Here is a 27674-nt window from a genome sequence, read left to right on the forward strand (position 1 = left end):
TTTCTCCAGTTCAGTGGAGCAGGGAGCAGTGGACTCTGAGATTAGCTGGCTTCTCCACAGCCATCCTATAGAAGAGATTTCTATAGCTCAAAGAATTCTGTGTTTAAATGATCACAATAGGCCGCTGCTATCAGATTTTAAAAATAAATGCAGCTTTACCATGAGCCTGCTCCACTGAGAGAAAGCAGGCAGATCGATTTTTAGAGGGGATCAATTTTTACAGTGCTGGCAACTTGGTGGTGTGGGATGCTCATGGGTGGAGAGGGTTTGCTGCTGGGAAGAATGTGTATGATTGCAAGAGCCATGCCCAGGGAAGCTAGAGTCACCCCAGCTGCTGGTCTCCCCTGCCTCTCTCCAGCAAAATGTGTCCTCTGTTGATTGATTGGGAGAGGACTGGCAGAAGACTTCTCCTGCCTCATGTTGCAAAAAGAGCTTGTTTCCCTGAGCCTGAAGAAATCCTCAGCTTCAAACATAGGAAAGTCGGCCAGAACATCACCCAGCTCCTGAATTGAACTCTGTTCTGGTGCCTGAGCTCAGGGGTTTTCAGAGAATGAATAAGAGACTGTCCAGTGGCTGGTGGGTCCCAGGAGGCCAGCTGCCTTCTTGTGCTGGGAAGTAGGCCTTCCCAAACCCACCAAGGCACATGAGCAGACCAGAGGGGCCACCCCAGCCCCTGGCCCTCAGCACAGCTTCTCTGGACAGAGTTGTGCAGGTGAGGCTGAAGCATGTCCAGTCTCAAAAGCAGTCTAGGGTGAAAGTCATTAATAATGTCAGTCATGAAAAGGTGCCCCAGGGTTGCTGTGGAGGGATCTGTTAGGACTTGCAAAACAAAAGAAGGTGAGGTTTGTTTAAACCACTGAGCTAGCTGCCCCCTGCCACCTCCTCTGGCTTCTCTGTCTCACTCAAGAGCCTCTCTCGCTTTGAACAGAGGCAAACAGAATTATAAGGAACGGAAATCCCCTTCTGTCAGGCTGTCAGGCTCTAGCACTTGAAAGTGGGTTTTCACTCCAAATAGTGCACCAGGGATGAGAGCTGAGGGGCACAATGCCGGCTTCGAGGTCTGTAATTTTGGAACGTGATATGGAACTTTAACTCTGGCAGTGGATGCTCCGTAAAATATTTTTTGTCCTTTTTCACCAACTTAGGGAACTGTTTAAAAGAACCCTCCCAAGGCCTCGGCCGGCAGGCAGAAGCCACTTGCCCCCCTCTGAGAGCCTCTGTGAGTGTTTAGAGTTGCTTTTCAGCTAAAGACACCGTGACATGGTGGATGTCACAAGCTTTCATCTTCCCTTTGAGCCCTCCTAACCCTCCTGGGGGCTCAGGGGGTAGATGAGAGAAGCCAGAAAGATGCAGACTTCGAAAGCTTCCATTTGTAAAAACAAAACGCTTCTAAAGGCCCCCTTTTCTCTCCCCCTCCTCCTGTGGCCATGACCAGAAGACAAAATTTGAAGCTGGAAAGGGGATACCTGGTTTCCCACCCTCCCGCCCCTAGTGAGCCTTGGGAAGACTTGACCTGAGCACGACCGCATCTGAATATGCAGGGAAAAGTCTGGGGTCCAGAGGGCAGAGCAGGCCCAGGACGGGGCGCGGTGGGGGTGGGGGGCAGGATGTGTGCTCAAACCGGTGGTGGGAAAAACTTCCCTCCCCTCCTCCCGACCTTCCCTGTGCTGCTCTTTCTGGCTGGATCCCCGCTCCCAGTGCAGCACACCCTTTCCCCTTCACTCTCCCTTGGTTACTATGGAAACAAGGGTGTCATTGATGTGGGCTGAGCTGGGGGAACATGTCGGCGCACAGCTGAAAGTCAGCGATTATGCCGGCGGGTGAAAATGTGCCGCGGTGAAAGAAGTCCGTAGCTCCCGAAACTGCTGTGAGGACACAGTCCTACCCGCTCCCTCCCTCCAGCTCCACTTCTCTCTCTCCTGGCTTTTGACAAATTTCTTTATTCCCTTCTGGGCTAAAGCGGTGGCTATTTTTGTGCCACTCTGTGCCCCACCCTCACTGTCGGCTGCTCCTTATCCGGCCTGGCCTGGAGGGTGACACCATGTCACCCTCGCCAGGACTCGTCCCTTGATTCCCGTCAGAGTTTGCTTTGATTTCTCTTTCCTTCTCAGGGGCCAGTTCTTACTTCCTTTTATTTTTAGCTCTGCACTCCATGTGGTTTCAGGGTTCAATCTGATCCACTGAAAGGTTCTTTTTTTTAACAGTCCCTTTTGAAAATGATAATCAAAGGAAGGGACGTGGTATTTGGTCATGTGGAAAATTCAATGTATAATTTAGATGTCTGTCAAAAATCCAACAAATAAAATTTAGCTGAAATGAAGGCAGCCAGGAATGTGTTGTGTTCTTTGCTGGAGCTTGAGGAGGGACTGAAATCTGTTTATGCTTTCAGAGGTTAGCATTCCTCAAGGTGCTTTCCTCCCAACCCCCCAGGATATAATATTAACACCACCACCAACAAAAATAAATATAACCTTTAGTAAGCCCCTCCTACATAACTCGCATACATCATGGGGCAGCATTAGTCCCATTTCACAGTTGAGGAAGTGAGGCCCTCACCTCGGTTAAGGATTTTGCCCCATCTCTCAGAGCCATTACACTGGGTCTGAAAGCTACAGCAGGCTGCCACCTCTGGGGGACAAAGACAGTAACAGCCCATTTCCCAACAGTCTGAGCCTCTAGCTTTCCGAGCTCACACCATGGGTCTCCTCTGACCAGCACTGATCCCCTGGGGTTATCTGTCCCAGGTGTTGGATGTCCTCTATCCTCAGAGCAGCACAACCATAGATTTTGTACCATCCTTAGTACAGACAGGAAAAAGGGAGAAGACATTAGGAAAGTTAGGACTGACAAGGTTACTTGCAATTACCTAGTACCTGATACTGGGGCTTCCTATTAGAGTTCAGAGAGAGAAATAGATTTAACCAAAGTCACACAGTATGTGGCAGAGTGGGCACCAGTCCAGGGCTCCACCCTCTACAGTAGAGGAGCTTATCTTTCCCCATGGCAGCCTCACTTCTGAGGTCTAGAGACATAACAGCCTGGCTGGTCCCAAGGACCCAGCTTTAAAGGCAAGCTGTTGGCAGAATAGAGGGGAGCCTGAGGCAGGAGGGAAGAGAAGCTCTAGCATTGCCAGATAAATGGCAAGACATTCGACTAAAGTTGAATTTCAAATAAACAAAGAATCATTTTTAATACAAGTATTCCCACACAATATTTGGGACATACTTATAATGCTAAAAAAAAGTCATTGTTTATCTGAAATTCAAATTTAACTGGCCATCCCGGTCTTTTGTTGTTGTTTTACTAAATCTGGCAACCCTACCCAGAACACCCAGCTCAATAAAGGGACAGTGTGGTACAATTGAAATGTGTGCTCTGGAGTCGGAGAGACCTGGGGTTCAGTTCTTGCTCATCTATAAACCCATTCTGCAATCCTGGGCAAGCTGGGTACTCTCGGAGTCTTGCTTCTTCATCTGTGGAGTGGGACTAAAGCAGTAGGGAGATTGAAAGGGATATAATGTAAATAAAGCACCTAGACCTTGGGCAATAGCTAGGTGTAGTACGGACGCTCGTGCCTCAGTTTCTTACCTGTAAAATTTGGTAATAGTCATCTACCTTGTGGCATTCTCCAGGGAATTAGACGAAGTTATGGATGTCCAGTGCATAATAGGTGCTAAATCTTCATGATAACTGACAGAAATTCTGGAGTCCAGGCCTTCCCAGACCCCCAAGACCTCTGCCCTCCCACCTCTGCTCCCACAGGGGTCTCTGATTTTCCAGGCAACAAGCAAGCAGCCAGCAGCCTTCTCTGGAGGTGCTGGCAGCCCCCTCCTCTCTGGAGCTCCCAGGGCCACCCCAGCCACACCTCCTGCAATTAGATTTGTAAGTGGGAACAGGCTCTTGTCAGAGGCTCCTGATTGGCTCCGGGCAAAAACACAGTTTAGCGCTCAGTCAAGCTGCATTTTAGGGCCTCTGTCTCTCTCTCCCCGCTCTCCCCCTTAATTGCAATCTGTTCAGTAATTTCCTTTTCCAACACTGCAGAACACAGAGAAGCTTCAGCACCAAGAGCTGGGAAGGGAGGAGAGAAAGAGAGCTCCTACTCCCTGCACTGAATCTGCTGGTCCAGCACTGTGTCAGGGTGTGTGTGTGTGTGTGTGTGTGTGTGTGTGTGTGTGTGTGTGTGTGTGTGTGTGTCCAGAACCAGCCACACACGTGGGCACGTGGAGATATGGCCAACCCCACGGAGTCAGATCAGAGCAAATCATTAGGGGAGCATCCACTTGTAGCAGGTATTTCAGTTATATTTAATCCTTGCAACATTATTAACGGTAGGTATTATCAATCCCAGTTTGGGGATAGGGCTCATGGAACTGGACTCATTTGCTCAAGATCACACAGGAAGAACAAGGCAGAGTCAGGATTTGAACTCAGGCCTGTTTGACTGCTGGGCTCCAAGTTCATATCGTGATACCTTTTCCCCTTTATGCTTTTAAGCCTAGAAACAGAGCTAAAGAATCCTCCTTCACAAATGAACACAGAGGTTTCTTTTCCCAGAGTGAATAGCAGTGTCCCAGGAACAAAAAGCCTTTGCTAAAGAAATGAAATATTCATGACAGAATTGTAGCGAGCAAGCTGAGTCAAGGAGGGGAAGGGTTTATGGGAGAACCGCTTGGATACCCGAAGCTGAAAGCTATAAAAGTTGGGGCAGAACTATCATTTAGCTAAGCAAACTGCTACTCCTGTTAGTCATTCGCTGATTTAATCCTTTGATTAGCCCTATAAGGTAACCATGCCTATCCCCATTTCCCAGTTGAGGAAACCAAGGCTCTCAAAGGCTAAGTCACTTGCCTAGAATCGCACAGCTAGGAAATGGCTTGGCTGGGATTCCTGCTGACAGGAAAGCCCATTTTTCTCCAGGACACAATCCTGACTAAACACGGGGCTATGAACTGCTGGGAGCAATGGGGGAGTAAGGCTCCAGGAAACAAGGAGGGAGTGAGAGGCCTACCTCATTCTGTGCCAAACCTCTCTTCAGGATCCACAAGACCCTTCCCTAGAATCCCAGAGATAGCTGCTGCTCTGGAGGCCACCAGCAGAGGGGGCAGGGGGCCCTGGCCCCACCCCGACAACAAAGGAAAGAGGCTGGGATGGCTGTTGCCCTTCGGGCCCTGGCCTGGCATCAGTTGCTTCCATTATCAATCAGGATTCAACAAACCCTATCCAGTGCCCTGGCCCAAAATGGAGGAGAGGGAGTCCCGCAGTGAAAGGGCCCCCAGCCCTTAGAGCCCACCTAGACCACTGGAGGGGAAAGAGAAAGGGCTGACTGCAGATAGACACACATGGCCACTCTGAGTCTTTCTTTGTCTTGTTAGCAAAATGCATGTCCCTGAGACTAGACCAACCTGTCACCCAGGCCACTGCTGATCCATACTGGAGAGGATACATCACACCAGGATGCAAGGCTTGGCACTAGTTAAGGGCCCCTCAGCCCTTGTGTAGGGCAAAAGCTGCACAGCCATACTTGGTGGCCCTATTACACCAACCAGACCCCTCCCTGGGCCTGGCTGTCAACGCTCACCCACCCTATCCCAGTCCTCAGTCCCCACCTGGGCGACCTGCTCTGGAGAGCTGGAGCCCACTAGTCACCCTTCCTCAGCCTTCCTGCTGCCAAGAGGTCAGAATCACACAAATTATGCTGACACAGCAAACCCATGCCCTTAGAATCTGTCTGGGGGCACAGATCTGATCTGAGACTTTTGAATATGAACAGAACCTCCCTGTAGCCTCCAAATGACAAAGTCAAAGTACTTTTCCTGCTTAGATGCTACAGATGGCTTTTGGAGAGAAGGGAAAAGGGAGCTTTGGTTTATAAGCAACAGCCCATTCTGGGGTCAAGGGGTGCCATCCAACCCAACTCTCCCCTCAATTCCCCCAGCTCCTGTAGGGATTCAGCCAATTCCCCAGGCCCCTTTCCCACCTTGAGCCCCCCAGATCAGCCAGAGCAGCAAGTTGGGAGGAAGAAAAAGAAGGAAGAAGGGACATTCAGGGGCTGGGATGCTGATCCCAGGCAGAGGGGAAGTGTCTGCACAGCTGTAGGCAGCCCCCCTATCTTCAGTCTGTGAATGGGTACATCACCCCCTCCCGCGCGCCTGCCTCTGCTCCTGAAACAGTTGGTCCTAATGAACGCAAAGCAGGCAGGGCAGCTGTGTGCATTATCCATATGCATGGGGAGGTGTATATTTATACTCACATCCCACCCCACCCTGCAGCTGCTGCCATCCCCTGTGCCAGAAGGGTGAGTGGGCATAAGCACCCAGGCTGCTCCCAGGCCCTGGGCTCCCTATCCTTCCAGCCCTTGCTCCCCAGCCCACGCCCACAGCTTTCACTTGACCCATTTTGGAGGCAGAAGTTTGTGCGTGTATTTGAGAGAAAAAGAGAGAGAGTGCACACATCATTTCCCCAGTTGGTGCTTTTGATTTCCTCTGAAGTATCTTGATTGCCGGACGTACAATGGCATCTTGCTGCTAGTGCTCCCTCAGCAGCTTCTGGCTCTGTGCCACCTCCTCCCTAGGGCTGGGGTTTTCTGCTGACTCCAGGGCCCATGGCTGGCTGGCAGAAAAGAAGGCCTGATCCAGGCTTCCATTCCTTGGCCTGAGCAAGGGGACCTGCCACAGTCCTTCCTGCTCCTTGGACTGGGGCCAACCTGCTGCCTGCACCCCTACCTCCTCTTTTACTTGGACCTCCTGCTACCTCCTAGCTAGCCACCTTGTCCCCCAATGCCTGGCTACTCACCTCCTTTGTTTTAAAATGCAGTTCCCCTATGCAGATGCCTTCAGAGGCCCTGCTGCTATGGAACATTCCAGGTCCCTCTGATATGATCCCAACCCTTTTTATAAACCTGTCAATCATGGGCTGTCACACATACCCTAAGCTTCAGATGAGCTATTCCCAGTCTCCCGACCTAACCCCACAATTTTATTTCCTCATCTGTGCTCATAGCCACCTCCCCCCAGGGTGTATCCATATTCTTTTATGCTTATCTTACTGCTCCTTTAGGGAGTGATTCAACTCCTATATCCCCAGGAAGATGGCCTGGTCCCTCTAGTCCACAGGGCTCCCCTAAGAAACTCATAGAGCCCTGACAGCCTAGGCATTTGGCTTTTGTTCATTCATTCATTCATTCATTCATTCATATCTCTTGAGCGGAAGCAAAGCACTTATTTATTTTTTTTTAACTTATGAATTGTTTATTTCTGGAAATTTCAGCAAAGCAGTTATAATGCTTCACATCCTGGTCCTGTTCCCTCACACCGTTCTGACCTCATCACTCATTACTCTGCCCCTCACTCACTCTTTCTAGCCACACTCGCCCCCTTGGTGTTCCTGAAACAAGCATCATCTGCCTCAGGCCTTTTGGCTTGTTCCCTCTGCCTCCACACTCTTGCTCCAGATAGCCCAGACCTTGCCTCCTCACATTCTGGAGTCTCTGCTCAATGTCACCTCAATAAACCCATGCCCAACTGCCTCCCTATATAAAAATTGCCATGCCCCCTCTCCCCTACTATTTTGCCCAATCCCCCTCACCTTGTTTTACTTCCCTTTATAGTAATTATTGGTAACAAACATTTACTGATTTATTAGTTGTCACCTATCTCTTCCTTGTTAAATTATCAGCTCCAAGAGGGCAAAAGAGCTTGTCTGTTTTGTTAACCAAAGTATCTCCAACTTTGGAATAGTGCCCAGTATTAGAAGGACCTCGATAACTATTTGTCGAATGAATGAATGAATGAATGAATGAATGAATAAAACAGGCACCATTCCAGGCTCTGAAAAATCAAAGATGACTAATATTTCATGTCCTCCAGGGATGCACAAGCTAGTGGACATGTAAGCTATGAAGCTTGTAACCAGAGTTGGTTAAAATACCAAGTGCTCACTTTGGCTGCACATGTACTAAAAAATTGGAACAATACAGAGAGGATTAGCATGGCCCTTGCATAAGGATGACACATAAATTCATGAAGCATTCCATATTTTCTGAAAGAAAACCAATAAAATGCATCTGAAGGCATCAAAAGAAAAAAGAAAAAAAACAAGCAAGAGTGTTTAAGTGCATGGGAGTGTGGTTGGCCCAAAGGAACATAAACATGATAGCTATCAATGTCTGAAAGCAGATATTGTCAGCACCAAACCTGGCCCTTTACATGCATCATTTCAGTACTCCCAACACCCACTCTGGAGAAGGTGGAGAGGGGTACACAAAGGAGGCGAGACTCTGGGGCTAGGTAGACAATCAGGCAGAGGGATCAGAAGAGAACTAGGGCCTGGAACCACATGGGCTGCTGAAAGACTTACTCTAAGTATACAATTTTGATGAGTGGAGCTCAGGGAGCTGCAGTGTTGGGGATGACATTTGGTGTGGCTTGAGAGTCCCTGTCTATTAGGCCATGAGCTAGCTGCACGTTTGCATCCCTGCTCATTGTCCTGCAACAGGCACAGACAAGAAGAGTATCTGATGACAACACCCAATTCACTATCAGGCATCCAGGAATCCACATATCAATTGACTCACTGCCATGTTTTTTTTTTTCCAGGTAGACCGGACGTCCACATCACCCTTAATACTCAATTCTTGGTAGCCTACTCTTTCATTCCACTTGTAATTTTGAGACGTTGCCTGTGCCACCTCTAATCCCCACCCTCCCATCCTATAAGCTGTTGAAAACTATGCCTCATACCACCCCATACATTACTCTCTTCCCGCCTCAATGTAAATAATAAAAAATAACCCATGGCATTGAGCAGATGGGTTCTTTCTCAAGAAATATCCAATTGTTAAAGATCGAGTACAAGGAGAAATAAATATCCCAGTTTGCTGCAGTTGAGAGGAATGAACCACAAAACAATTAAAAAAAAAAAAAAATTGGTCACCGGTGGAGGAAACATTCGGACTCCCAGTGCAGAACTCTGGGTTAAGTCCATTGCCAAGTCCCTGCATCATAAATGCCAGGGAGAGGGGACTTTAGAGAAGAAGCCCTGGGCTCTTGAATGTTTCCCTCACTCAGGGATGTGCTTCCCATACACCATGAAGAATATGGTAGAGGCCAAAGCTCTAGCCACCAGACTTCTATTTATTTTTAAGAGCTTTCACTGTAGACAGAGTGTCTTGAGTTGTTAAGTTCTCTGTAGCTGGAGGAATTCAGAGAGTGAATATATCCTGCCTCAGAAGGGAAGAAAGCCTTTGGGGTGAAGCTGGAAAGGATAGAATGTTGGGAGAAGAAAGAAGGAAGCTGAAGGAAGAAGCTGATGTTCCTAAGGCCAGCCCCCTGCTGGTCCAGGTCTCTAGCCTCTCCCCTATGAGCCTCCCAACCCTAATTGCCTCTGTGCCACACTCTGGTCTGTTTCCCATTCCCCTTAGCCTTCAGTGAAGTTTCTGGGATCTTAGCCTCGAATCCTAGGCCCTTGACTCAGTACTTGTGCACAGAGTATAGAGAAGGGGCAATCCAAGAGTGCCCTCAATTTTATTCCTCTAACTCAAAAAGACAAGACTCACAGGGTTCTAGAACTAGTACCAGGATCCCAGATTCTAGAGACCACTGTGATTTCTTTTTTATTTTATTAAATTTATTTGGGTGACCTTGGTTAGTAAGATTATGTAAGTTTTAAGTGTACAGTTCTATATCATCTGCATATTGTATTGTGTGTTCACCACCCAAAGTTTGGTAAGAGACTACTGTTTCTAAAGCACTTCTAAGTAAGAGTTGTCCAAAATCATACAGGGAGGTAATCACTTTAGAAGAGAGGTAAAAACGTGGTGGGGTCTGTCCAGGGATACCCAGGGATCCTTTTCCACTTCTCTTTACTCCATGGCCCCAGCAAGGTAGACCTACCGCCTTTCTCTGTAGACCTAGAGCGTTAGGTTGGGGAAGGACAGGTCCTAGACCCTCCGCCCTCTCCCCCACCCCCACCCCGCCCTGGAATTTACAGAAGTCAGAGGTGGGGTAGGGAATCCCCCAGGGGGACAGGTCTGGTCCTGAAAGTGTTCATCGGTTCTCCCCCACCCTCGGATGGGAGAAAATGAAGGTGTCTGAGGAAAGAGCATGGTCACAACGATAGAGTCTGAGTGGGCGGGTGTGAACAGGGCCTGAGGAACCCAGAAATGAGATTAGAACGTGGGGTCTTGACTTGGAGAGAGGGGCCTGGAGCGCTGACTCAGCGTCGCTGCTCGGGGAGTTCCCCGCTACCCCACCCGCCAGGGTGCCCTTTGAAGCCCGGTGGCAGCTTTGATCTGGGGTCTACCGGGCTCTCAGCTGGCCCGGCCAGATGGACTGGGGGAGGGGCGGAGGAGCCGACCAGCCCTCAGGCTTTGCCCTCCCCTGGCCCCCTGCACCCCCACCTGGGCATGGAGACTGTTTCTGGATGTTTCAGGGGGCACCCGAGTCCCGCCCCCACCCCTGCCTTGCAGCTGTTCCCCAGCTGCCCTGCCCCACCCCAAAGACAGCTGGGAGAGAGGCTGGGGGCGGGGAGCAGGGCGCAGCTGCTCGGCTCAGGCTGGGACCCGGGAGGGCAGGGACATGAAAGAGCTCGGGCCGGCGGGGGTGGAGGGCGCAGAAACCCTCCAGCGGTCGCCTCCCGGCGGGCCCCGCACATCTGGGCCACAGGAACCGCTGCCCCCCGTCAGTGGGGTGGGGGAAGAAGCTTTCCCGACACCCAGCCCTTCCCGGAAAGGGGAGTTGTGACCGCCTCTCGGGGAAAGTCGGGAGGGCCACGCCGGGGATGTGAGAGCCGGTATCTCTTAGTGGTTCGCGGATTGAGGTACAGGGTGTGCCTGTGGGTGCGAGAGGTGCCTAAGTGTGCACACCAGTGCAGTGTACGGAAGCACCCCGCTTCCACGCCTTCTCCAGCAGGCCCTGTTTCCTGGGGCAACTCCAGCTCTTTCTGGGCCTCCTCTGTCCCTGGCCCTTTTGGGAGGTGGGTGACAGCTGTTACCACAAAGCCAGGGACAGCTGGGTGGCTGGGGACAGCTGGATGGGGTTAGCTTATCCCTGCATCCAGACTGCCCAGGCACCCCCAGGCCATACTCCAGGCAGCTGGCTGCTTCGCCCACAGCCTCTATGCCTGAGTGTGTAGTTGTTTGGGGTGGGCTTTCAGAGCTGGGATCTGGGGGAGGGGCCTCAAGCCCATCCCACCCTCAACCTGAGCCACCCTCTATTTCCCAATCTGATTGATGTACCTGGAAAAAGGACCCCTCCCATTAGCTAAAACAAAACTAGGCCAAGTGGGAAAGAAATTGGGCAGCCTTCTGTCTTGGCTTCCAACTCTTGGCACAGATGATGTCTTAGGGTTCCTGACAACTAGAGAAAGGGATGGTGGGACAGGAACAGATGTGAGTGGAGTTAAATGTCTTGTCTGTCCACCAGCACCTGCCCACAGGCATCCCTCCACCCATAGCTGGAGGGGCACTGTGCTCTAGCTCTCTGCCCTGTCTCTTTAGCCTCAAACAGGTGCAGAGGACAAGATGGGGGCAGGCCAGCTGTTGCCATCCTGCTCCTGGCTTTGGCTCCCTAAGTGGGGAAGGCGGAGCAACGAAGCAATGGTCCACCCACCTCATACTGAGTCATTTTCTACTCCCACAGGACGGGACAGAGGTACTTGGCAAAACCAAGACTCGTTTGGTCTGGGCAGCCCAAATAGCCTGATCGTGTCCTCTAATTTGTGTCCTTATTTTTTTAAGATGGGTGATTAGGGGTTGGTGAGGCTTGGACCCCTGGCACGGGACTTACACACCGCTCCCTGCCTTGCTCTAGGCTTCTTGCGATGGGAGGTGCTCAGGCCCTGATTCTACCCAGACAAGGGCAAAGAGAACTAAGCACACAGCAAAATAGTCTCCCTTACTGTATGGAAGCTACTATATGGAAGAGTATAGGCTGCTTTACAATGTAAGTAGATCCTCGCAGTGTTAGGCAACAAACCAAGGATCTTTTTTAAAGGTCAGCTTCCCTGTAAAGAAGGCCCTTGGTGTGCCCCAGCTCCTCCTTCTACCCCAACGGGTCCCTGTGACAAGCAGGACCCTGGACAGTCCCTCATGGCAGCACTTCTCAAAACCCGGGATGTCTCAGAATTACTGGGGAGTAAAAAAATGCAGATTCCTGGGCCCTCATTGATTTCCACTGAGCCTAAGTGGGGCTCCAGGGATCAGCCCTTTTAATAAGCTCCCAACATGCTTTGAGAAGCTCTGCCAAAGGGGGTGTGGGTAGGATGTATTTTTCACCTTACTATCCTACTTCCATGCCTCCCAGAGCCAAAGATTTTCCTGCCTACTCTTCCTCCATGATTAAGGGCTAGGGCCCGAGTCACCAAAGGAAACATGGAACTGAGTGACCCCACCCTCCCAGTGGGGGCCAAGGCCCAATTAGACTAAATTCCAAGAAGACAGGGTCTGCTTTGCTTTTATGCCCAGTGACTTGCACAGTGCCTGGTACTTAGCATGTGCTCGTTAAATATTTGTGGACTGAAAGAGGTAAACTTTGCGAGATTCATAAAGATATTTCTTCCTTTGTCTGTCCTAAGACCATGTTGCTCAGACAAGCCAAGGCCCATGCAGGGGGCTGGGCCTGGGAGACCCTCAGCAAGTATATGTCAGATGAACCTAGGGCTGAGCGTAGATGTAGTTAGTGCCTTATGAATTGACACTCAGCTCAGGGTCCTGGAACAGGCTAGACCCAGGAGAGAATGAAAGCAAGGAGGGCAGGGGCTTTCATCCCAGAAGGCCCATCCCCACACCAGGCCTGGGGGAGTTGGGGTAAGAGGCGAGGCAGGGAGTGGGACTGCGCCATTATGTTTATTAGAAGGTCGGATTTCGGTGTGTGCTCTAGACAGATTACAGAATAAATACCTGCGCCTTGATAACAGGAAGTCCACAATTCATACAAAGTGCTCACTACAGGAAGTTGCTGTGTCAAACTCCAGGCAAGGACCCAACTGGGGGCAGCCCCTCCTCCCCCTCAACAAGGGCTGACCTCAACAAGGGCTGTGCTATGGATTTTTATTTTATTATTTCTTTTATTTCTCTTTATTATTATTAATATTATTATTATTTGCTTTTTCTGTGGTCACTATCATTGGCAAAGTTCCTTTTCCCCTTTCCTGGACATGGGGTTCCTGTCTGTAAAATTCCACTCTGAGGCTGAAGGTGCCAAAAGCTGCTTGAGAAGTGGCCATTGAACTCCGTCTGGGAGGATGGTGAAAAGAAAGCAGGAGAAATCATTCTTGGTTTTAAAAAAATTAAAAAACAAAAACCCCACAATCTATAGGTCATTCCTTACTCAGTCTGTGATCAAACTGCCCAAAAGAAAAACAAGAGAAGCAGGCCAGTGGGCACTGGTCTTTCCTCCCAGGGCTAGGTGAAGAGGGTTTCCCCCAACCCCCAAGGCATTAGGGGAAGCTGAGGCTCCTTCCAGCCATGGGAATGGGAAGGGGAAGGAGTGGAAGAAAAAAGGAGAGACAGAGAAAGAGCTCAGCGCCTTGAGGTAGACGCATTCCCAGCTCCAGGGCCACCTGCGGCCCCCGTCCAGGCTAGCTCCCACTGTCACCTCTGCGTCCAAGAGATTCATAAAAAAAAAAAAAAGCCCAAACAAAACAAAATCCAAAAGGACAAGACTTGGGGGAATGAAAGAGGAAGGGAGGGAGGACAGGAAAGTATAAGGGCAGGTCTCTGGATGCATAATTCCCGAGCCACTGGGGGCTAGGGGGGAAGACTCCCCAGTGCCCCGCCGCCTGCGTGGCGTTAGCTCGTCACGTAGTGTTTGGTGGACGGCTGCCCATACACCCTGTAGAAATCCTGGTGGCCAGGCTGCTGGGAGGCGTCGAGCCAGTCTCTGACCGCCAGGCCAGGAAGGGACTGGGGGACGGAGGGTGTGGGCGGGAGCGGGTGTGAGTACTCCTGTGAGGGCACTGTCCAGGGGAAATGGCCGGAGCGGGGGTAGGGCTGGTGGCCGCCATGGTTGGCCACGGAAGAACAGTAACAGTTGTCCACAGAACAGACGAGAATCTTGCGGCTGCCATACTGGGGGAGCATAGGCTGCTGGGCAGCGGAGCCATTAGGATACTGCGATGGGGGGAACACAGGACTTGAGTGCACTGGTTGGGCGCCACCCGGCAGAGCCACCAAGTGCTGCGTGGAGCTGCAGGGCCCCAGGGGCTGCCCTGACTGGCCCTCGCTGCTGGCTGCGCCTGCTGCCCCATACTGGCTGCCCACGGGGCCTGATGACGTCTCTAGGAAACTGGCCTCAGGGAAGGCCGTTGAGTGCTTGCGCTTTTCTGCCCCAGAGCTGCTCACGCCGCAAGGGTAGAGGGGGACGCTCTGCAGGAAGGGCACCGGTGTGCTGAAGGGGCCTGTGGAGAGTTTGGGGCAAAAGTTGCTGAAGTTCCCACCCAAGCAACCCAGGCCTCCTCTCCCATGGGGACCTTTTTCATCTATTGGACCAAGCCAAGGTCCCACAGCTAGAAGTGGCAAAGCCAGGATATGAAGAAAGGTCTTCCTGACTAGGCCACACTGCCTCTCAGGGGGAAGGCTCTGGCATTTACCCCTGCCCAAAGGGCTCTCTCCCCTCCACTGAAGACCCCACACTCACCTTCTAGCATCTTCCTCAGCTGCTTCTCCTTCTTGGCCACCTCGTTCAGAAAGAGCTTGGAGTTCAAGTGGCCAATCTTAGGGGGAGAAAGGCTGCTGCCCGTGCAGGTCTGAGTCCTGGGGGCAGTGGACGGGGCATCTGCTGTGAGGAGGTATCACCAGTGAGCCCGCCCTACCTCCCCGCCGTGGGCCTGGCCCTCCCCATCCTCCTGAGATGTGTTCCCTGAGCGCTGGTGGCCATCTGCTCACCTGTCCATTAGGATTTTCACAGACTTGGTGTTCTAGGGGGAGAGAAAATGTTGTCAGTGGAAAAGGCAGCATGAGAGAGGGAAAGATGAAAGCCACTCCATCCTCCCTCTCCCCAGGCAAGGCTGACCCTATGATTCTGCCCAGAGTGTGGCTGGGGTGGTGGGGGTAGTGGTGGTATCTCCAGTTTTAGAAGATAAGAATAGCTAACATTTACTAAACACTTATTACATGACAGACAACAGTGTAAATGCTTTTTATACATCCATCGTCTCATCTACACAACTACCCTAGGAGAAAGGTTCTGCAGATAGCAGATTTCATAAGGGAAATATATTACATATCATCCCCAATAGGCACCATAATCCAATACATCAATGTTTCCATAGCAAAATGTTTGAATATTTGTACCAAGCAAGATAAAGACCTTAAATTGCCAACATTCAATTTTTGCCAAATTTTAAAACTCTCTGCAAACTCAAAAAAATTATCAGAATTTTTTTGAGTTTGCAGAGAGTTTTAAAATTTGGAATTGAGGATAAAGGATAGTAGAGCTGTATTATCAAACCCATTTTGTAGGTGAGGAAACTAAGGCATAGGGAACATATATGATTTGCCCAAGGTCACGAAGCTAGAAAGAACAGGTGATTTTAAAGCTCTGTGAGCACACTGGTGGGGCAATTTGGTTGGGGAGCAAAGAACTGCAGACTCCAATTTAGGAATGCTCCTGGGTACAACCAGCAGGTCCTGCGCCCAGCCCACCTTCATGAAGCTGACATCCTCCGTCTTGTCGAAGAGTAGCTGCAGGGAGCCCAGCAACTTCTTGGCCTCCTGCATGCGCTCCCCGAGGTGCAGCGCCTGCGCTGCGTTCTCACTGCAGAACTTGGCCTGGGCCTTGTCCAGAACTTCCACCGTCTGCCGCAGGTCCTCATCCAGCAGCTGGTGCAGCTTATCATACTGCAGCCGTACTTCCTCCTTCAGTTGGCTCACCTTCTCCTGCAGGCACAAGAGGTAAGAGTGTGCAGGCGAGTGAGCACTGGTGACCTCCGGCTGCTGCTCCTGCCTGTCTCACATCCTGGATGATGGAGTCTGGGACCCCAAACTCCCAGGCTGCCCAGGGCTCCCGAGGGCAAGGTCTGACCTGCCAATTCCCTGCTGCTTGCATAAGGCTCTGTGCCAAGTACCCCTGGCACCAGTGGGGCTCATCTATGAACAGCTCATTAAATGACTGACCAAGGGGTTCTGGCACAGAGCCGATCATGCAATAGATCCTACTCCAAGTAAGGAACTAGCCCAAGGCCCTGCACCCAAGCCACCCTCACCCCATACCATAAGCTTGGGCTTAGCTACCTCCACCAGGCGCTTGTCTGACTCGAGTTTGTACAGCTGGTCCTCAATGTCCTGCTCTCGCTCCTCCAGCCGGTCCTGCTGCTTCATCAGCATCTTCTGCAGGGACAGTTGGGGCAGGGGCATCAGAAGGGGCCATAGCTCTACCCATTACCAAGCATAGGTGAGCACCATCCTTCCTTCTATCAAACACTCTCATCCTATAGATCCTCTGACCCAAATGACCTAAAATTTCTGCCACCCAGCCCCTTCTGGGCCCCGTGCAATTCCAGGGGCCTGGTTGGTGACAGCTGTCTGGCCAGCCTGTTCCCAGGAACAAAAAGCCTGGAATAGCTTCTCACACACATCTAAACCATGAGCTTTCTGAGGGCAGGGTCAGACCAGCCTCTGTTTTAACAAATCCCGCCCCCACCCCCGCCCCCGCCGCCCAGACTAATCTAATCACCCTAGTAATGTTATGAGGTAAGTACTATTATTACTCTCATTCCAGAGAACAGGAAACCAGAGAAGTTAAGTAATTCATCCAAAGTGCACAGCTAGTAAGTGGCAGAGCTGGGATACAAACCTAGGTGATCTAGCAGTAGGGTCTATTCTTATCCATGCTGCCTCTATCTGGAGAGCCCTGTCTTGGAGATGAGAACCCTAAGATGCAGAGGATCAAACAAACTTCCAAGGTCATATAGGCCCTGTGGCCCAGGACAGAGATCTCACTCTATACTGGGAAGCATCAAGCCAGCCATCTCAACCCTTGTTCTTGATGCTGAGAGCTAGGCCTCTGAAGTCCTTGCTAGCTCCCTCAGCCCCTCAGTTGGACCGAGGTGGAAAGGAGACTCTGGCTCTCCTAAGATCCAAGGCCAGTCTGCTGGAAGGTGCTGAACCAAGCTGCTCATCTCAGCCCTTAATCTCTCATCTCTACAACCTCTATCCTCCCAGCCCGCCCAACCCGGCCGCCCCATCCATCATGTCATCCCCCTCTGGCCTGACACACCTCGGCAAATAGGGTCTTGTCCCTGCTCTAGAACCCTCAGTGACTTCCTCCTTCCAAACATTTTGGCATGGTAATGAAGGCTCTCTTAAGACCTGACTCGCTCAGCCAGGTGGGCTAGTATCTTGCCCCAATTTTAACTCTTCTGCAGGCCGCAATGCCTCCTCCTCCTCCTTATCTATCCTTCAAGGCTCAACTTGAGGCCCTACTTTTCTAGGAAACTCTTCATGCCCCCTGCTCAGAGTATGTGCAGATCTCTCCCTATCCTGGCCATGCAGTGGGGCTGTCACATTCTTCCCTCCCTCTATAGCTGTGCTGTCCAATACACGATAGCCAATAGTCACACGTGACTATTTAAATTTAAGTTAATTAACAATACATTAAATTAAACATCAGTTCTTCAGTTGCATCAGCCTCAGTTTAAGCGCTCAATAGCTGCATAGAGCTAGTGGCTAATGTACTAAACATTATAGATACAAAATATACCATCACCCCAGAAATATCTATGGGACACACTATTTTCTAGTCTGTCTCACAAACCATGGTTTGCTCTCCTTACAAGCCTCAAGGCTTCTTGAAAATAGGGCTTTGCTGCTGTCTTTTTCCACTTCCCTTCTCGGCTAGGCCACACAAAGGCCCCAGCACCCTACAAATGCATAACATGTTTACTGAATAAACTCATGGGTTTTGCACACAAAATAAGATTTGCAAAGCAAACTGCACAGAGCCTAGCTCACAGTGTCTGTTCAATAAGAAATTCTTACTTTTCTTCCTCTGTGTGGGCCACGGAGTGACCTTCAAGTTTGACCCCATGACCTCCAGTCCCACATACCCAGCTGGCTTCTGAAGCTGCCACCAGTCCCTTTCTTACTCCCCCAACCCATTTTACATATAGGGAAACGAAGGCCAGTAAGAGAGTTCAGTGACCACATTTTGTGTTGGTGGCTACCCTGGAAACAAAAAACCAGGACTCTGGGGAGAGGAGGAGGTGGGGGTCAGGCTGTCAGATTCTAAGCTGCAGAACCCGGGGCAAACCACTCCCCCAACTACCTGACCTTTCAGTGACCCAGGACTGGACCTCTAAAAACCAGCACCAGGATACCCTGTCCTTCCAGCAGGCTCCCATCCCAGCCCAACATGCACAGGGGTCTCATGCCAACCTGAGAGTCAGCACCTGTGAAGAAACACTGCTGGGTGGGGGGCAGGAAGAGAGGTAATCACACATCCTCTCTGCCTGCGAAACTGCCCAAAGTCGTGTGAAGAGGGCAGGCAGCCCCCGGAATTACTGCCCAGATACATGTGTACAAATGCACAGACACATAAGCACACATCGCCACCAGGGCCCTGAGAACACCTCATGCACACTTTTGCACACAGCCACACATATGCTTGCACCCAAAACTCTGCACAGTAAAGGCTGGGCCTGCTGAAGGCCCTAGACAACTGAGGGAAGCCTGCATGGAGGTGAGGTGGACAGGACCCTTCTTTAGGGACATTAGCAATTTTTACCTCCCCTGTAACAAACGGCCCTCAAATTTTTGCCTGCTTGGTGCCTCCTAGCTATACTCAGGAGCACAGGGCCCTCTTCAATGCATTTCAGACTCTAGGCCACTCTTGCCTTCCCCGTGCCCAGGATATCTGAAAACCAGGCCCCATGTATGCCCACACATTTATGTACTGCAGTCTTCCTGCCCAGCTGCTTCTCATGACCAAACCCACCAGGATCGGATTAGGGGGATGCTAAGTCCCAGGTGAGGAGCAGAAGAAAGGCAGCTCCAGGCAGATTCCCAGCCCAGTTTCCTTCAGAGGATAGGAATGGGGCTGCTCCACTCCCACCCTCTAGACCAGGGGGAGGTCCCTCCCCACCCCCCTGAAATGCTTCAGGGAGTTTATGGCTGACTCTTGAGGGCAGAGCCAAGGGAGGTACCTCCTGTCCAGTTTTTGTGGGGGTGGGGTGGGGAAGGGCTCAGCCCTTTCTCTCTTCTTCTAGGCTTTTCTCAGAGCCTGTTCTGGCAGCATCTTCCCTTAACTTCATGGTCCCAGGTCCTAGTTCCTGCTTACTCAGAGCCCTCCGGAGCTGGAAGCCCAGTCCAGGCCTAGCAAAGGCAGTACCACACTTCCTAGCAGGTAGCTGGGTTTCGTTTCCCCTCTCGTAGGTCAGAGGCCGTTGGGCTGCCGTCTCTGCGGCAGGGATCCCCATCGGCATGAATGAGAAGGAAACTGGAAAGGGGCTGACAGCCAAAGAGGGCTGGGAGGTGGCCCACACTGGCCAGCTCACCTTTTCAAGGACTGCCCTCCCTTGGGGCCAGGTGACCTTAATCCTGACACATATAACATCTGGAGAAAAGCAGGGAACTATCCAGCTGCTGCCCCTTCATTATCCCTCACCTGGGTTTCAGTTTGCCCCAAATGACTGCATCAGGTTGCTGAGAAGCTGCAAGATGGAGAACAGAGGAAGCAAGGCCTGGATCCCTCCCCATTACCAGCAGCCTCCTTTCCATCCCAACCCCCAGGGAATTGTTGAGAGTTGAGGCCCCATTTCTCACTTAGAAAAAAACCCACGGCTGAGAGATAGGACCAGATTTTCCAGCTTGATTAAGAGCAAGGGCTCTCAATCAGAGTTGGGGGGCACTTTACAAACTGCTCCTGGCCCACAGTAAGTCACCTGGACTGTGGCACACCTCAAGTGTGCAGGAGCGGAGTGGGGAACCATGGTTTAGACTAGAAGCACCTGAGGGACCAAGTCTCACTCAGCACTCCTGACCCAGATGGGACCTGCTCACTCCTGTCCCTGTCCCTGATCCTTAGGACCTAAGGTCTTCCATGGTTTGCTCCTGGGTCTGTGAGGGCAAAAGCATCAAGACTTGGGAACACTCCATTCCCATTTCTCCAAGGCACACCCTGCTCCTCATACCTGTCCCCCAGTGTGCTACACCATGCCTTGAGCTGCTCCCTCTAACGCCCCTCCCCACCTGGAGAGGGGGCAATTGTAAGCCCCTTATTTTCCTGCCCTGGAAAAGACTCATGTCCCTCTGGAGCATGACTGACCAGACCCAGCTGGCATTTTTGATGCCAGACTGGCCTGGGCAGATGGGTGAGGCCATGGGGACTCTAGGCTATATAAAGTTAATAAATAATAATAAAACCTACAACTCAACCTTGAAGAGAAGCAAGGTCAGGAGGGAACAGGGCCCCAGAGGCTGGGCCAGAAGCAGGCTTGAGGTTTTCAGACAAGGCCAGGGCTTGGTCCAGCAGCCCCTGTGGTTTGTGAGTGGGGGGTAGGAAGAGGGAGCTAAACTGCTGGAGCACCTCTTCCTGCTCAGACCTCTGCCCAGGTGACTTTCATACCAGCTCCAGCTCTGGCTGTAGCCGCTGCCCCAGAGCTACCCTATCCTAATCCTCCCAACCACCAAACCTACCCCTGACTCTCCTATTTAAGCCTTCATCCCAGGAGTACATTAGCCTCTTCTCTCTCTGGGCCACAGCACTCTCCCCTTGTCTCCCAGCGGCTTCTGCCTGCCCTACATGCCCCTTTCTGTGCCTCAGTTCCCACCTTGGGCTACCTTTTGAACCCCCAGGCTGGGGCAACCACAAACCCAGAGAGAAGAGGCTACAGGGCAGGAGCAAGGAGAGAGGCAGCACCTGGGAGGCAAGCCCGGCAGATCCCAGAGAGGGTTTCCCAGCTGCAGAGTTGAATTAGCTTTTGCCATGCAGAGAGCAGCGCTCTGGGGCAGCAGAACAAAGAGGCGAGAGAGAAAGCCCCCCTTTGTCTGGGTTTGAATGCCAGGCCAGCCGGGATGGAAGGCTTTCCCAGAGCCAGGGATGAGGCCAACCAGGCCTGCCTGCTCAGTCCAGGGCAGGGGCTCAAGCCAGGCTCACCTTCTTCCTATGCCCAACCAGAGTGCCCCAAAAACAGCATCACAGGATCCATCTAGGCTGCTAGCGTGGATATCGCCACAGGCAACGAGCTCACGCTAAGGTGAATCCCGTCTTCCCCTTCCCCCACGACACTCACCCAACCAGGTGAGAAAGTTGCACAAGACTCAACCACCAACTACTGCCTGAGCAGGCAGTCATCCTGGCATATTCATGCTGACAGTCATGCGCGCACACTCAACTTAACCTCACAGATGTGCAGCAGGTAGGGCACGCAGACACTCTCCTCTCTCACAAACACACACTTGTACATCTTTCTGACCCCACACCACAAGAGACACATAACTACATAATTAAGTCACCCGCTCACATTGTACCTTCTCTGAGATACACACGTGGGATAAAAAATTAGTCACATGCGAGATACACAAACAGACATGCTGGCTACACACACACCTGCAGACTGACATGGATGCATAGCCACCCAGAGCTGCAGGAGGCAGAGGAATCAATAGGGCGTGCATGACAGGCGCCGGGCTGTGTCAGCAGTATCTTGGGGTAGAGGTGGGGGGTGGGGGGCTGGGCCTCTGCTTGAGGTTCATCTCTGCCTGGGGCCCAGGGAGGAAGGCCAAGCCAAGCCCCTCTTCTGCACAGGTTCAGGATGGTCAAGGAAGGGGCAGCTATATGACCCTCGCACCTCACATGCATATAGCCTAAGACCTCAGGAGTATGGTGGGAGGAGGGCTCTGTATTGTCTGAGTGGGTTAGGCCAGGGCAGCCATCACTCCCACAGCCTCCCTGAGACAGACACATGGGGTGCAGACCTGTGCAACCCCTCTAGCAAAGGACAATGTGAACAGCAGGGTAATCTCATCCCCACCAGCTTCAAACCGCAAACTGGCTCAAGCAGTGGAATCCCCTCAGCAGAGATCATCTCTTTTCAACTCTAAACCTCCAAGGCTGCAAGGAACAGGGTCCCAGTAACATTTACAGCCTTCACCAGGAGTCCTAGGAAGGACATGGAGGCACAACTATGACCTAAACACACACATCCTGCATAGCCCCTCACACACATAATTAGGCCTTATCGTGGGTCATCTTGCCATGTTAAGGGAGGTCATGAGACAGGGGTGCTCCCAGATCATACCAGTCCCCCATTGCTCAGATAAACTCCTAAACTGAGGACTGGATGATGGTATGAACCCCTAAAGCTGCCAGGCCTGAGCCCACCTGGATGTCCTAATCTTGGGCCCTTAGCTTTCCCCAGCCCCAAGGGAGAACTTATTTGGGTCTAGGCATGTCCCAGAAAGTGGTCTCTGGAGCCCACCTAGTGGGCATCTAGGCATCAGGGCAATGTGGTCTACACACTGGCTTCCCAAGGGCAGAGTGGGACAAAAGACTTCACAGGCCTGACTCTGAGACCCCACTGTTAGTCCCTGCTTGCATTCCTGCTGGGCCCCTGGCTCCAGTACATTGGTCCATGCACATGTGAATGCTTTTGAGTAAGTGAGTGGGGGCCGCCAGGGAGAGGTTTTCTATTTCTAGCAGATAGGGCATTTCAGCAGCTGCCCTCTCCCTTCCCCGGGGAGGACAGAAGAGGAAGCACAAGAAGTAGAGCTATATTTTAAGGCATAAGCCAGGTCTCCAAGCTTTTGCTCCTATATCGGGGAGAATTCTGTTGCCCTCATCCTCTGCCCCAGCAGAGGCCTTTTAAGACAGACTCCTAAGGGAAAAAGAGGCCCAGGAAAGGGCTCTTCCCCTGGCTGGCCTAGAGAAGATGGAGAATGTAATGGGTTCTTCTATCAGGTTCCCCAAGGCTCACACCCTCCCCGAAGATGGGTCTCCCCGCCTTCCCCCACATTCAGTAAGTCCAGCTCACACTGAGTGGTGCTGGGCTATTAAAGGGTTTCCAACTCTAGCGCCCTGGGGCACCAAAGAGAATCCTGGGGGCCTAGAGTAGGGGAGTTTGGACGGGGATGAGACTCAGGCTGGGGGGCACAGATGCTGAGCAAACAGAATTGCACATCTGGTTCTGAGGCAACCCACTACTTCTGTGCCTTCCCACACCAGAAACAGGAACGAACACATGAACACGAACACACACACACACACACACACACACACACACACTCATTAGCACCCACAAAGTTCAGTGCCTGTTTCCATCCAGTTCCTCCCACAAGCCAGGGATCAGGGACTTGCTGGTAAGGGGTACACTCTGCATGTATGTGACACCCCTCCCACTGCACAACTGGGAGACAGGTGCATTTGAGGGCAAAGCGGACAGCCTCAAAAACTCAAACACAGACACACATCTAGAGATACCCTCCTACTACCAAGTCAGGTACAATTTTGTTCTTCCACCACCAAGATGAAAGACACCCTTAGCACTTGGACACAGCTAAGAGCAAATCCATGGGTGCCGGCACACATACCCTTATCACCCTGGCTGCTGTCCCTTCCTCTGTTCCTTTCAGCCACATCTCCATCTTTACCCTCCTCTCACTTTCCACTGCCAATCCCAGGGCTGAGAACTGGACAGCCTCCTTTCTCCTGCCTCTGCCCTTTTCCCAGCCTCCACCCCCAGGCCTTCCATCTTTATTAATAGCAGCAGCTACCCAATACTGGAGAAAGTCTGGGCTCTGCCTGTCCTGGTGGAGGACAGAGGCCACCAGGGGCTCACCTGCTTCCCCTAGGCTTCTGCCTTTTCTAATCCTTGTGTCTGTGCACAAGGAGGCAAGGGAGGTATGGCTCCTCTCTCCATCCCCTACACTTCCTTTAAGAAACCAGAGGACTTATCCTGGTACAAAAACCCAGAGCTAGCCCATCCAATTGGAAACTAATTATACAGCAAATTGTATCTGCTGTCCCTGCCCTCGGCCTGTGGCGGCCCTCCTGCCTTTTGTTAGTTGTGTGTGTATGTTTTTTAATTGCTAAACAGTGACTCATTCCGACTGGTCCCCCCACAGGAAACGGCCACCATCTACAACTGTCCCCCTGCTCAGAGCTTCCTCATACCCAGGCTCTCCACTGGCCTCCACTAGCCTCCAGGGGCCCCCACCCAGAAACATTCCCAGTCCTAAGAAAGCTCAACCTTACCCCCAGGCCCCAAACTGGGGCTTCTAAGATGGCTCAGACAGACTCGGGCCAACCCCTTCCTTCTAGTATGACTCAACCCTGAAAGCCAGGGGACCAGGGAGGGACCTAGGAGGAGCCCCCTCACAGAAAGGGACGGAAAGGGACGGAAAGGGACGGAAGTATTGCCTCAGTCCAGCTCCAAAGCCAAGCCCAGAGGCCTGAGGGGGAAGGCGGTTTTGACATTGGCTGCTGCTACAGGGTGTATACAATGGGAGGGGATGCGGTTCTGGTTCCGTAATCACTCAGCCGGCAGCCCAGGGGAGCCAGCTGCCTGAAACCAGATTGCAAGGCGGCTCAACCTTAAACCCACAGGATTCTTTTTCTGTCTTCCACTTCCCCTCCCCAAATGTGGGAGGGCTGTGATAGAGGGCTGGGCTGGGAGCAAAGGGCTCAGGGTGAAGACACATACTTTAAGGTTTGTTCATGCAGACGCGTGCAACACACACAAGCACACAGAGGGAAGTGATTCTCACACATGGAGAGTGGGCGATTGGGAATAATCCCAAAGGCAGAGGCACTGTCCGGTGACACCACTGGCTGTCCAGGCCTTGTCTACATAGATACCCCAAGTTCTGCTCTCCCTCCGGAAGCTTCCTTTCACCCCCCAATGTGTTTCCAATAGGGCTTGAAACTAACATGGCTGCTTTTGTTTACTTCCTCATTGGTATGCCAGCATCATGGATCATGTCAGCCACAGCAGCGGCACCAGGACACTCATTACATAAACAGCAGCTGGAGAAGCAGAACCTGGGTCACTGCCTTGGTGACTTCCCATTGGGCCTACAGAAACAAGGCTGGGGGAGGAAGCTATGCGCAAAACGGAAAAGCAACACCCAAAGTCTACCCCTGACAGCCCCACACCTCAATTCTATAAATGACTCACAAGATGGACTCTATGAGCACAGGTGCAGGAATGTATCAGAAACCCTTCTTCCCAGGACCTTGCCCTCAAACTTTAAGAGTATTAGACTTTGGAAGGGGGATTCTGGCATGATGTCACAAGAGTCAGCCTGTCCGGATGGGTGGTCCCCAGGCGGTAGGGATTGGTGTGTATAGGGTACTTGCCCGGATCTCATTCCTTCGAATCTCCACGTCGCACACCGAGTGTCCCTGATGCGCACCGCTGTAGTAGCAGCAGTACTGGCACACGGCCACCTGCTCGGCCTCGCAGTGGTAGAGGCGGTAGGCGTTGTGCTGCGGGCAGCTCCAGGCCCGCACGTCGTCCGCCTCCACCAGGAGGTGCCCGCGGGCGGTGGAGGGCTGCTGCAGGTGCGTCTGCACGTGGGACTGGCAGCAGGGCGCCTCGCAGCGCAGGCAGACCTTCTGTGCGGGCAGAGGGGGGCCTCGGCGGCAGAACACGCAGTGCAGCGCCGTGGGAGGCTTTTCCACGTGCAGGGCGTTGAACTTCTCCACGATGTTGGTGAGCTTCAGATTCTTCTCCAGGCCCGGCTTCTGGTTGTAGGCCTGGTTGCACTCCGGGCAGCGCACCAGGCCGCTGTCCTTGGCCCATGCCTCACCGATGCATCCCCGACAGAAGTTGTGTTTGCACGGCAATTGCACCGGCTCCACGAAGACATGCAGGCAAATGGGGCAGATGAGTTCCTCCTCGAAGCAGTTCTTCCAATTTTCCGCCATGGCTGAGGGCAGGTGGCCGGGGCAGGCTTCCCCAATTCCCCAACCCTGGGGGTCGGGCCGGTGCCGCTGTAGGCCTACCGAGCCCCGAACTTCGGCCCTAGGCAGCCCCGACAGTCGCTCAGTCACCAGCGCCTTCCGCGCGCCCGCCCCCCGGAGGAGGGAGCCTCGGTCCTCACGCCGCGCGCGCAGCCGGCTGCGTCTCTTCCTCCTCCCCAGCGCCTAGCGGGAGGCGGTGGACTGCGCCAGGGCCGCGGCCGGGGCACCAGCCCTGGAAGGGAGCGCCGGGGTCCAAATTCCATATAAGAGGCCGCCTCCCGTCTGCGCGGCTAGGGCAGAGCCCGGGAACCGCACACTTCCTCTAGCGACGACGGAGGCGGCAATGGTGGCACTCTCCCAGCTCGCCGGCGCCGCGCTTCCCTCGCCTCGTCTGGGGTCCGAGGACCAGGGAAGCGAGTGCGGCCGCACCGAGGGTTGCTAGATCCGGACCAGGCGGGCGGGGCGAGCCAGCGGTCCCTGGGCGATGGCGCCGGTGCTCCCCGGCTGGCCGGCCGTCTGCGGGTGCGGGCTGCTGGGCGCAGGCGGGCCGACTCCGGGGCGCTGCGTGCGCGCAGGGGCAGTCATTCAGATGAAATTCCAGTCCCCGGCCAGAGACACCAGCCCGCCTCTGCCTTCCTCCTCCCTTCACAAATAGAAACGGAAGGGGGAGGGAGAGAAGTGGAAAAAAAAAAAAAAAAAAAAAGCCAACCAGAAACAGAGAGAGGAGAAGCCCCAGTGGAGCCCCGGCCTGACCCCCTTGTCGCTACTTCGGCGCTCCCCCGAGGCCCGGCGCCGGGCGCCCCTGCCGCGGAAAGACCCCGCTCTCTGTCTCCGCGCTGAGCGGGCGCCTCGGCTCTGCCGAGGAAAACAAGGATTGATCAAACTAGAAAGGAATTTTTCTCAACTGCTAATGAACAGGAGGCTCGGCTCCCGGCCCTCCCCTCCCCCCCGGCCCTCCCCCTTCGCCACCCCGGCCTTCCCCCCACCCCCCCACTTTCTTTTCTTCTCGGCCTCTGCTCCGGCCTGGAAGGTTCTGAGCTGTGGTCGGAGCCAGCCCGCGGCGGCAGGGCCGGGCCGAGCCAGCCGGGCCGGGCGACCTCCCTCAGCGCCCAGCCATCTTGGGCTCCTGGAGGCGGCCGCCGGGGGTCCGGGCGCGCTCGCTCAGGGGTCCTGCAGCATTCTTTCTTTTTTTTCTTTTGGTGGGATTTTTTTTTTTTTTTTAAGGGGAGAGCTGGCGGCCTCCCTCAAATTAGAAAAGAGAGGAGAGAAAATGCCAAGTCCGGATTTCTCTCCACCTCTGCTCCACCCACCCCGGTCCTTTCCAAAAAATAAAAAAAGATTAGAATTGGAAGAAGTCGGCAGATAGGCGAGCGCCGGCGGCCCCCGGCTGCTGCCCGGGCGACGCGTCCGGGGCGGGCCCGCGCCAGTAGCTCCGTCGGTGGGTCCGTTTGTCCGCCCGCAGCTTCTCAACTGAGGGGAGGGCACTCCGGGCAGGGTCTCCGCAGCGGCTGTCGCCTCAGCTTTATCCTCAGATCAAAAAAAAAAAAGAAGAAAAAAACCCCCAACACTCTCATCACAGCCACCTTCAGCCATCTTGCGCGTATTATTATTATTTTAGGAATAATCTGTTTAATAAAAATAGCTGCGTCTCTAGCCCCCTCCCCCGCGTCCTGGGCTCCCCGCCCCCTTTTAATAATAATCTCAATAATAAAAATTATCTGCGGGCCGGGCAGTCCGCAGCTGCCTTTTCCTGCCTCGGCTCGCTCGGGCTCCGGCTCT

At 52.9% G+C, this 27674-nt stretch overlaps 1 protein-coding gene and 1 non-coding gene across 2 annotated transcripts; one reads left to right on the forward strand and one right to left on the reverse strand.

Moving 5' to 3' along the window:
- Positions 1-7929: 7929 nt before the first annotated feature.
- On the forward strand, positions 7930-8038 carry LOC111734133. Its single transcript, XR_002778326.1, has one exon. It is a non-coding gene; the product is annotated as a U6 spliceosomal RNA (small nuclear RNA).
- Positions 8039-12822: 4784 nt separating this feature from the next.
- On the reverse strand, positions 12823-26836 carry TRIM8 (tripartite motif containing 8). The gene is made up of 6 exons (XM_011385822.2): positions 25290-26836; positions 16229-16324; positions 15641-15874; positions 14882-14913; positions 14634-14749; positions 12823-14394 (listed from the first exon to the last, which is right to left on the reverse strand). The coding sequence occupies exons 1-6, from the start codon at positions 25857-25859 to the stop codon at positions 13787-13789; spliced, it is 1656 nt and encodes a 551-aa protein (XP_011384124.1). The 5' UTR covers positions 25860-26836; the 3' UTR covers positions 12823-13786.
- Between the last annotated feature and the right edge of the window lie 838 nt (positions 26837-27674).

Source organism: Pteropus vampyrus, unplaced genomic scaffold, assembly GCF_000151845.1.
Source record: "Pteropus vampyrus isolate Shadow unplaced genomic scaffold, Pvam_2.0 Scaffold816, whole genome shotgun sequence".
In the NCBI taxonomy this organism is placed as follows: Eukaryota; Metazoa; Chordata; class Mammalia; order Chiroptera; family Pteropodidae; genus Pteropus; species Pteropus vampyrus.

Excerpts from the sequence above, each read along its gene's own strand:
- TRIM8 (XM_011385822.2), bottom strand. The coding sequence starts at position 25,859 with ATGGCGGAAAATTGGAAGAACTGCTTCGAGGAGGAACTCATCTGCCCC. Across the intron at positions 16,325-25,289 it reads TTCGAAGGAATGAGATCCGG|AAGATGCTGATGAAGCAGCA; the intron begins GCAAGTACCCTA and ends CTGTCCCTGCAG. Across the intron at positions 15,875-16,228 it reads CAGACAAGCGCCTGGTGGAG|GAGAAGGTGAGCCAACTGAA; the intron begins GTAGCTAAGCCC and ends TTGTGCCTGCAG.